The following is an 11,656-nucleotide window of genomic DNA, read 5'->3' on the forward strand; positions in this document are numbered from 1 at the left end:
TAAAATATTCTTAATTTTAATATTTATACATATTTGATATTTAGCCCCACTGTAATTCCAGACTTTTCCCCTTAAACCTCCGATTCCCCATGGCTCTGTTTCTCTTCTACCTCCCAATTCGTTTTAATAACACCTCTGGATTTCCTTACTGTTTTACCATCCTCACTCTCTGACTTCCTCTTTTCTTCCTTTGTAATGTATGTTGTTGTTGGTGCCTCTCTAACCCTTCTGCCCCTTTTCTGCAAAGTTGGATATAAATCATTAGGAGATTATTATTAATTCAGAACCTCATAATTTGGCCGCAGCAGAAGGAGAATGCTTCTGTGAGCAGAGTTTCTGACCTTACAGACACACAAACATTCTGTCCAACTGGCTGGCGGCACCCAGAGCCAAATGAGGACCTCTGAGGTCTCATAGCAGCGTCTTGTAAACTAAACAAAACCCTGCAAAAGCATATTTGTTGATTAAGTCGTTTAGTGTAATGTTGAACTGCTTTCATCCTGTGTTTGCCACTACACTAAACTAACCCTGCCCAAGGGTCTCATAATGCATTCTCCAGGAGAAAAGCTGATTTTTGTAGACCTGAAAAACATCTCATTTGGAACGCTCTGCAGAGTTAAGTAAAAAGACGAAAAATATAATAGCATAAAAATATGAGTTGGTAACCACCCCAGGAGTAAATTTAACAACAGCAGAGAAAAATAAATGCAGGAAAAAACAGGAAAAAAAACACTACACTATACAAGAAACAAAACAAAATTGCTGAATCAAATAATCTACAATCAATTATTGCAGTGATATACATAAATATTTTTGCAAGTACTTCCACAAGACTGTAATCCAACTGGAGGTCATCACTATTGTAGCATTGCCAATCGTTGCCTTTGGCAATGTTGCATTCTCAATATTGGCCTATCTTCATTATCTAGTGAATATAGGCCAGCAAAATAAATTAACATACAAAGTCAATAATGTGATCAATGCTTTATCATTTCTTTCTACATGGAGAAATAATATTCTCCATTTCAAAGAAAGAAAAGCCTCATGTGGACAGCCTGTGAAGTAAATCTGCCAGTGCTTTAGGAACATTGCGTGACTTTAGGTGACTTAACAGTTTCAGCCACCCAACCCGTCCTTCTGCTAATATGTTAGAAGCAACAAAGTAATGGGTATGACTGGCAGCTGACAGAGAGTAGCCAATCAATCATAATCTTGTTAAAAAGTCCACTAATTAATCAACTCGCTTATCACACTGACACCCCTCATTAACATGTTGATTAACCTTTTCAACTAATTAGGATCAATTAAACCAATTATAGGTAAATCTCAAGTGGAGTGGTCAGGTTGTCAATCAGTCAGTCAAGTAATATGGAAAGAAAACCGATGGATAAGAACGGAAAGAGAAGAGAAGATTCAGGAAGAAACGTGGCAAAAGAGATGTTTTACAGAGAAAGGGGTGATAATTACTTGTACTTACTCTATTTAATACCTTGTTATACAATACTTTTATAATTTAAGAATTTTTAGTTAAATCTTAATGTCTGTTTAAATATACCATCGTCTTTTCTCTTTTTGGCATTTAACCATGTTTGAATTGTTGACTGAGAGGAGGGGCGGGGGGTCGGGGGATAACCACGATGACCCACAGTTTGTACAAAATCACAAACATGCCCCCACCTCTGTCCCACAGTAACCATTTTAAAACTCAAATACAAGCCACATTTGCAGCAAAGTATCATCTGGGGTCATATGCAACTTAATGAGCTCATCATACCCACAGATTGCGGATTAATTGATAATTCAGTTTCACTTTACTCGGTTTAGTTGGCCAGCTGTTAGTTGGGTCTTGCAAATCTTGCAAGTGACCAATACACTACATCAGCCATTCCGTTCAAGTCAAAGGTGCTGCAGTCCCCTTAAAAACCAGAAACTCCCATGAGGCCCACTCAATCCTAAATTAAATCTTCACTCTAATCAAAACATAAGAGAACGTGATGGATTTTCTTTGAAAATTGCATTAAAACTGTAATAATGTAATAATAACTTCATAATGAGCAATAGTAATGTGTAGTAACAAAATAACCACCTATTATAAATGTTACTACATTTTTTATATAAATAAATAATGTATACAAATATGTCACTTAAAATAGATGTGAGTAATTTCAAACTGAACTACTTACTTAATTACTGCGACACAGCTGCAGTACTGTTACAGCCCACCAGGGGGCCCCACCCCACACTTTGGGAATCACTGCACTACAAAATTCATGCGGTTGTCAGAAATTTAAAAACATTTGTTTTCTTAGATTTAATGTCCAAAAGTAAAGTAGTAAATTATTCACTCCCTTGGCATTAAAAGCTAAAATGAATTACGATCCTATATTAATTTTGAAGAAAACACAGTAAAATCCATTCAGCAGCCACCTGTATGCACAGACATGCATCTATTTTATATTAATCATGCTTTGAGCTGATTTGATTAATGTAACATTACAACCTTTTAACCAAGAGTGCTACACTGCCCATGTGGAAAAGAAAAAGTAAAAACATATATGATTTACTCATGAAAATGGCCACTTTCTCATTACTTTCATATTTTTTTTTAGTAAGTATCCAAAACATACAAGTTTCATTATATAATTTTTCAAGGGATCTTATATGTGTTTTCACTCTTGTATGCTTTACATACAAGTTTCACACAAGACAGATACAAACTTTATAAGATTTATATATATCTTTTCCATATGGGTGGGCTGGCTTATGCCACTCTCCAAACACTTTGCTAAACGTCATGCCAGGAAGCGTGCACAGGGAGAGCAGAACAAACTCTACATTATCCAAAGACAGACAAATACTCGTTCAAAATCATTCAGAAGGTCACCGGGCTGCTATTCGGAGAAACTGCTGTGTTTATCACTGTGTCTGAAAAAAACACAGTTGACTGTGGAAAAATGGTGACAAAAATGGTGGGAGGGGAGCGAGGCAGACACATTCGCATTGTGTCATTGAGTGCGTACGAGTGTGTCAATTCAGACACATGCTGATTTTTTTTTTTTGTTACTTCTCGCGGCATGATCATAAACACAGTTTCTCCTCTACAAACAAACTCTACAAACACGATCCAGTTAGTATACGGAGCAAGCGCTACTCCTGAGAGCTGGCATTTTGGTTAGGCGCACACCTTCTTTTTTCTTGCCTGAGTGTGCTTGGTATTTTGGGGGCTTGTTCTCAACTTGTGCTGAGGAAAGACGCGAGCAGGCAGTGTGTCAGTAATAATCCGGTGTCAAGCATGACCAAGATTTATGCGTGTGCTGGCTGCCCACTCAGATCAGGGCAATGACGCACGGACAAACTATAATGCCACCGTGCGATTAGCTTAAAGTAGTTAAACTTTGCACATAAAACATGTAAATACAATAAAATATGTAAATATCACAAAATATAATTACGTTTCTCAACATTATGGTTGAAATGCATTATTATTAAATTGAAACCAAACTGAAACAAGTACTGTTTTGTAATTGTGCCACATGTGCACAAAAAAAAAGATAAAATACCAAAGTCTGTGTATCTTTTGATGTCGAATGGACTCTTTTGAAAATGGACTAGCAATTTGAATGCACAAAACACCTTTTTTTTTTGTAAAAGTAGTAGAGGCAATCCAAGACTACAACAGAAGGCTGGAAAGTAGGGAAAGCAATTTTACATTTAGAAAAAGAAAAGAAAAAACGCTATCTCCTCCAACCTATGTGTGCAGTTGTTCCACACATTCGACTCTCATTATCACTGTTGGGGGACATGGACTATGCCAAATGAATTTCCAAGTGTTTTCCACCAGTTATGGTTTTTGTGTCAAAGAAATCTAGCTGTGCACTTAACTTGAATAGTTACCCAAGAGGGGAAAAAACAGAAAAGAGCAAGCTATACAGGGAAGAGTGAGAGAAAGGCAGTAAGATTGAGACAGTGAGAGAAAATGTAACAGAGAAAAGGCGAGACGTTTGGAGTCAACAAACGTAATTAGAGGGAATCTGAGGGAGGGATGATGGGGACCAACTGTCAGAGAGAAACACAAACACAAAAATGCCAAAAAAAAAGGCAAAAGAGGCCAAATCAGAACCTTGAAAATAGCTGTTATTAAAGGCAGAGATATGCACACACTGTACATCCTATTTCGTTTTTCAGAAATGAACACGCTGTGCATATACTGTATCTCCATGTGCGTGCGTGTGTGCGTGCAAGCCTGCATTTAAATAATCATCTCCGTGAAGATAATCAGATTTCACCCGTCTTACCTTGATAATGTGCGCTGAATCCACGGTAACGGTGGTTGCCATCAGTCACGAAATGCAGCCGAAGCCAGTTTTTGTTGCTGACGATAGGAGAAGGGACGTTAGTGCCCGACAACCTAAAAAGGAAGACAGAATGAAAATGCTTAATGAAATAAAACATGGATCCATACAAAGACACATTTATAATACCTTAGCCTTCACCTAATCCTATAATACACAGAATGATTGTATGACTAAAATTTAAATGGTCATTTTTTTAGGCAAGAAGTGCAGACACGTGCTTAGCAGTGCATGCACTCTACACAGGAGTTGACTAGGATCAAACCTCTAAGCCTGCGGTCAGTGGAAAACCCACTTTATCACCTGAACCACGCCTGCTATAGGTTAAACACCATGCTTCACCTGGTTTAGCTTTGTGCCCCCATATTTTGCTGCAGTATAACTGTAATACCAGTGCTTGGCTTTAAGAAAAGGACAAATGTCTGGCCACAGCTGTAGGGTACGAAACCTAATATTTGCCAAGTCTAGTCCACTGTTGGAGCGGATTTGAAAACACAGCCCTTCTCCTCCCCATTCTCCCGGCACTAACACCAAACACAGCTTATGCAGAAGATCAGATCAGCTTGATGCTGGACTTAGTGAGCTTTATACTCGCTCATCTGAAAGAACCTGTAATTGTCTACAGTCCCCTGGAAAAACCTGGAAACAGAGCATACCTGAGACACAGAGATCACTGTGATTTCTGTTTAGTCCAATAACACGAATAGATTACTGCTTCCACCAGCTTTCTTTTCTTTTCTTTTTCTGTAAATGCATGCATATATTTGCTGCATTTATCTGATACTGATTATGGCAATTAGTGGAAATGTAGCGTTATGTTGCTATTCAATGAGTTTAAACACAATAAACTTGGGCGGATGACACATTATTGGAATTGGCACTCTACATCAAAGCTTTACAACTTCTCATTTCGTTAAAGAAAGACCGTTAAGATCTTAAGAATAAAGCTTTTAAGATGTGGTTATATTGTGAGTGGTTGAATGCGATAATATGAGGCATTTCACTCCAAATATTATGTTTCCAGTATAATATTAAGGGAACAGAAAATACATGCAGCCTGCAACTTCAATTGCAGTGAATGGAAACTGGATGGCCAGTCAGCTCCAAAATAGAAAATCTCATCTGAGAGGATGGAGCTCTGATCTCCAAATAAACACTGCTGCACACCCAAAGCTGATCCAAAACCAGACTGATGATAGTTTCAGAAGGCTGTAAAACCTTCACATAACAATTTAGAAAACTAAACATTTTTAGTAAATTAACAATTAGCTAATAACCGAAGGAACTGTGCTTTAGACTGCACTTCCACAGGATCACGAATATTTTAAAATTCATTCAGTGTTTATAAAGGGCGTGTATGTGTTGCTGCTGTCTTGGATTAAGTGAGAACAAAGCCTATGGTGAGTGTAATGATGCAGAATGAATTACACACAGTCTCTTGCAGAATTTTAAGGGTACCTCGCTCGCTCTTAATTAACTGTTCACTGTCTAATTCCCAGGAGGTAGCTGGTGGATATAATGTATGAAAGTCTTGAATCACCTAATTTTTTATATTATGCTTCCAAGGATGCAGACGTTCTTGTATTTTCTTGCATAAATGGTCCTGAGCAATAATTCTCCAGACTTTCTGAAGGTCTTTTCTTTCTTTGGACATTGGCTGCTTTTTCACTCATTTTCAGTTCCGTCCTTGTAGCTGACCATTTTCAGAAGAATATTTCATGTTGCTTGTTAAGCCATCTTAACACTGGCCTATAAATTATTCATCATTCAAGCTTAAAAAAAAGCAATATACAATTTATATGATATTTTTGTGCACTACGTTAACAGCAGCCAGTTCAAAAACACGTCATGTGTTCTCATTTCGTTCATTCAATATGTATAAAATGTATAAAAATTAAGTTAAGTGGCTCATGGAGTGATGAATCCAAATTTAAAGTTTTCGTTTTAAACTGTCATCCGTATGTACAGATGAATTTAAGTGAGGCAACAGTGAGTGTCTACAGCCATCTGTAAAAGACGATGAAGGCTCTGTCATGGTTTGGGGCTGCATTTCAAACAGTGGTGTTGGCGATCTTGCCAAAATGGATGAAATTATGAATAGATCAGATTTTGATCCCGCCCTGCGATATCTTGAAAGTGTCTGATTGGCAACAGCTTCCCAAACACGCTGTCAGTCAAGCAAAAACATGCCTGGCTAGAAGAAACTCACAATGGAAATGCTATCAGTTATGGACCAGCCTCCGCAGAGCTCGAATCTCAACATTATTGAAGCAGTGACAAAGAATGGAATAAAGTAATCCAAAGAAGAGCTTGGAACATCTTTCAAGAAGCCTGAAGGATTATTCATAAGGACTGCTTAAAGAAATAGTAAGAAAACGTAAACAGTAAACAGAGTTCAGGCTGTGTAGAAGCAAGCATAGCAAGTACAGACTTGTTAGAATGGTACAAATGTTGTTTTTGCCTAATACACTTTGTTTCCATCTATGCATGTACAGGTTTTATTAAATGATTGCACCTGTTTCCGATTTTTTTTTCAGCAAAATATAAATAAAGGGTGAGAATGTAATTCAAAAAGTCAGTCATCATGACACTTCCTGAAACTGAAGTTGGTAGTTGTTGCTATTGTACTGGTTCTGCACATTGATTGCTATAAGGATGGCAATTATTTGTCTTTTTTCCCTCCTAAGATTTATATACAGTCTACCTAACTGACTCATAGTATATGCAAATTCAGATCATCAAATGTCAGACTTCAATGAACCACTTTTAAAAATATTAGCTTTTTTGCATTTAAGCAAGCTGAATCAAGGCTTTCAGGGTACATAGCGCTACCAGATGGGACCCAATTTGCAACACTTTCATCAAGTGGTGAGAATAAGACCACTTAATTGGTTGAGAAGGTGAAGAAGGCTCTTGTGGTTGGCAAAGTGAAGTGTGTTAGGTCACTACTGCATTAGAGGAACTGAATGCTTTTGCAGTTCAGAATAAAACACCCTTGATTCTGTATGGCTTTAAATATCTAAACCTCAAATAAAATCTCTGCTGGCAATTAACCACCTTCGATGCACCAGTTCTTTGATTTATGGCGCTTTCATCTTGTAGTGTCAAGCAACAGGTGCTGTCTTTCTTTCATTGCATTTTCATTTTTTGAGATATTTTTAGTACTATCACCTTGGCTGTTAGATTTAAGACACAGGTATACACACACACACACACACACACACACACGAATGGTCTTGAAAGAGAAGTGGACCGTCCTCTCTCATGTTCACTTGTCCCCTTCTGGAAACCGACGCACTCCATTAATGTCAACACACACACGCACAAAGGCATGAATAGGAGCATTATATTGTATGCACTATTATCCAGTGCCAATACACTCCAATAACAGTGGTAAAAAGTGGAACACAAGAGTGCTGAGCAGGTGCTTTAGAAGGTGTATCTCTGCGTGTGTGTGTGTGTGTGTGTGTGTGTGTGTGTGTGTGTGTGTTTTAACAAAGAGAGGGTCACCTTGTGCCCTAGATCAGTAGGATTCCATGATGTTGGCTATTAGTCACATACACACAAAAAAGTGGTCTACAAAGCCACGTGTGAAGTACCAGCTTTTCATGCATGCTGGCACAACGATACAGTAACAGAGCTGAGGAGGATGTTAACAGCGGTCCCAGTCCTCCAGATAATCAAGCCCTACACAAACGTTTCACCGAAAAGTCAAAACCATGACAAAACCCACGACTCGTCTTTAGATTTCATCATCAACATGTGGTGTGACCCTTACATAGCTCTGATCCACACATCCCTGATTTAGTCTGGCCTTAGATGACTAGAAGAGCAGCTAAAGGTTAAACCCACTTGGACCAAGTTAAAAGCAGCCTGTTCAGACTGTAACCTCTGAGGGGTGGGATAGTCTCCAGGCCCTGTGTAATCGTGTGGGTAGATGGATTTTTTTTTTCCTCTTTTGAATGCAACCTCACTTTACATTTAGTAGCACATTTAGACAGTAATGTTTAATATGTCCGCAGCTAAATGGACTTCACTTCAGGGAAAAGTAACTCCTGCTACTACTGCACGTTATTTAAAGTATGCATGTGAGGACTTTGCTTGGATGCATCTGTTTTACACTTGCTGAATTGCATATCTCATGCTTTTGATTCTTTTCTGCAACTGTTCATGCATCCTAGTCAGCTGCAAAGATTTGTGACTTCTCTAAGAGCCGCCACTGCAACTAATGCTTACTCGTGATATCTTTTCAGCATCTCTGACAAGACATACAGACATGCCCTTAGTAGGTTGTTACCACCTCATTAAATAGTTGTGCTGGCATAGCTCATGCATATATTAAGGTTTCTAGAAATAGATATAAAGTATAGGTTAAGCAGTGGTAAGATTGGTGGCAACTAATATCCCTGATCCTCAGGAGAGTTTTGTCTTTTAATCTGAATTGTGTAGGTTATCTTAGTTAGGCTTTGGGAAGGACGTGTTGCTTAGGTAAAATTTTACAGACAAAACATTACTTTTGGTGCCTGACGTGGTATCTTGTAGTGGAATTATGCACTATGAGACTTTTTTAGCTTTTATCCATAAAACCAGAGGAGGATATGTGCTGTAGCATAAATTAGGACTTTTTGTTAATCAGTAATTCTTCTTTAAACCTTGTACCCTAATAGTGGTTGGAGCGTTAATATTATTGAAAGCATTACAGCATATAGGTTACTTTTTATTATTAATAAATAATACTTGTATGTATTCTTAGTTATTATTTATTAAATAAATATAGTTATATGGTCACTGGACACTGTGAACATCCACGGTCACCACTTCATGCATAATAGACCATGTGTACGGACATGTGCAGGTATATATGTATGTATATGTATACATATGTATATTTAGTGTGTACATGTGTGTGTGTACATGTCTATAAATAGGAATACTAGTGGTACAATAGTTATTTCAAGCTATATAGTTTATGTCTTCCATATTTCCAACCATATCCATAATCACATACTGCGTATGCTACCATGGAATATAGTGTATTATCTTACTTTTTTTTCATTGATTGTACTTATTTGTATTTTTGTATTTCCTTCTGATATCGGTACCTGAGCTGATGTAATGCAAAAATTCCCCGTTGTGGGATCAATAAAGTTTTATCTTATCTTATCTTATCTTATTTGACCATAAGAACTCTTCACACTCCTCTATGTGTCCTCTTCATGTTTACAGCTGTTTACAGCTTTTCGGTCTCTTGTTCCCATGACATCATAGCACAGTGTGTGTATTCTCATTGTTTCATATTAAAACAGGAATTGAATTAGAGCAAGCCCATGTGTGTGACATTAAACCATTTAATCAAATGCTCAAGAGTCACTTAACAACTCCAAGCTGAGATTAAGCCATAATTAGAAAAACTCTTTCTGCAGCAGTGAATGGGACCTTAAAAAGGTCATTGTATCCCCACAACAGCAGGAAGCACCTCCTCCTACCAGTGCTTTTGAGATGCATTACTGCTGCTCCATAGGTCCCGAGCATGACTGTATGTGAAAAATGAAAAACGACCATGTGTGCTCACCAACTACTTACATGCATAATTAAAGGTTAAGACATAGCTTGTAGCAAAAGCCTAACACATGAATAAATAAATATATGAAACACGTCAGCTGAGAAGCTAGCTGATCTGATCTTCCCCATGTGGACAATTTGTAATGCATTATTAAACCATTCATCTATCGAGATGGATTATGTCTGTGACTATTAAGTGTTCTCCCAAGATATCTGCTATAAAAGTACTTCAGAGCAGCCCTGAGTTATTACAGACCACCTTCTTTAAATATCGCGGTCTGACAGGGTATCCCAGTCAGTGATTTGACAGTGACGTGGGAGTAAAATCCACAGGATAAATACAGGCTTGTTACAAAGGTCTACTGCCATTTTCAAAAGCATAAGAGTAGTTGTGTGATAACATTTTAAGTTGCATAAAGATCAAAAGGCATCACCAAATCTTTTCATTTATGAAACAGACATATAGAAACACAGTTAAAGAAGTCTAAACCCGCACACTCACTATTGTATAAAGGTCAGAACACAGATTACTGTGACAAATGTTTCCAAACACTGGATGTTAAACTCAAAGAGTTAGTGTGAGATAGTCCCTTATTTCTCTTTTAAAATCAAGTCGTCTGTGAAAGAAAATTGGTAACTTAAAAGAATTACTCCTTCTGCCTGCTAGTAGTATTTTATTCATGTATGACATTTCTGTGTAAGCAATAACAGATCAAAAATGTAGCAGCATGTTTTACAATTAGTCCTATATATTATTGGTCAAAAACATAATATAATTGTGCGTATAATTTGTTGATATCTCATTTCTTTACATTGATAAACTTAGAGTGTAGGTTGCTTTGGCAGTATACTGTTGTTGGGGTCCTTATCAATTTGCACTATTAACTGCTGTCTTTAAAGAGTATAACCCTGCACCCTGCTACTTCAGCAGTCACATCATCAGTCCACAGGTAAGCATAGATTCCCATACCATGAAATCTCCTCTGTCATGACTGACAGTTATGTTTCAGATCATGAGCTCTTTCGGTGCTTCTCTATATGTTTTTCTGTCCATCAGTCTAATAGAAGTTAATTTATGTTTTATCTGTCCAAAATTTTTTTGGTGTGTTTAAGTGTGCAAGCTACTTTTACACGTCTTCCAGTAAATTCTAATCATGTTCTTGAGCGTAATGAGTGGTTTGCACCTCGTTGTAAATCACAGTTAACCCTTTCATGAATTATGACAACCTCAATCAGGATTTTTTTTCTTAAGTATTTTTATTCATCTTTAGGCATGGAAAAAAAAGATATCTGAATTTAATTCTTTTTAAACATGTACTTTTCAAAGAGTTTTTTTACATGTCTGCTCGGACACTTCCTATCCATCAGTGTCCAATGCTGTGGTTTATGTGCAAGTACACCATCAACACTGACACAAATACAAGAACTGACTTTTTCTGTTGGAGCAGGTGAAGGATTATGACATGCCTACCTTCTCAAGAGTGTTTTTAACTTGGTTAGGTATTATATTAAATACAGCAACAAAAAAAACAATGTCAACACTTTGAACTTCAGATATTAAGACTGCTTCATTTGTTGTGAGATCCCAAGGCAACAGGGTTCACCCGGCCATGAAAGCGCTCTGAAAACCTCTGAAAATTGAGGAGTATGCATAAAACTAGCTGTAATTCATTAAAATATAATGCAAAATGTCTGTTAAAAAAACCTTGAAATAAAGCTAAAGCTCTAAATGTCAATGATAT

At 37.4% G+C, this 11,656-nt stretch overlaps 1 protein-coding gene across 1 annotated transcript in view; it reads right to left on the minus strand.

Moving 5' to 3' along the window:
* The window catches only part of LOC102193066 (CUB and sushi domain-containing protein 3-like), a 387,453-nt gene that overhangs the window by 138,555 nt on the left and 237,242 nt on the right, over positions 1-11,656 (minus strand). Inside the window, exon 6 of the mRNA XM_005728525.1 lies at positions 4,296-4,408. Coding sequence (XP_005728582.1) covers positions 4,296-4,408 — 113 coding nt within the window. The remainder of the gene's footprint in view (positions 1-4,295; positions 4,409-11,656) is intronic.

This window comes from Pundamilia nyererei, unplaced genomic scaffold (assembly GCF_000239375.1).
Source record: "Pundamilia nyererei isolate P.nyererei 1_Seehausen unplaced genomic scaffold, PunNye1.0 scaffold00028, whole genome shotgun sequence".
Taxonomy (NCBI): Eukaryota; Metazoa; Chordata; class Actinopteri; order Cichliformes; family Cichlidae; genus Pundamilia; species Pundamilia nyererei.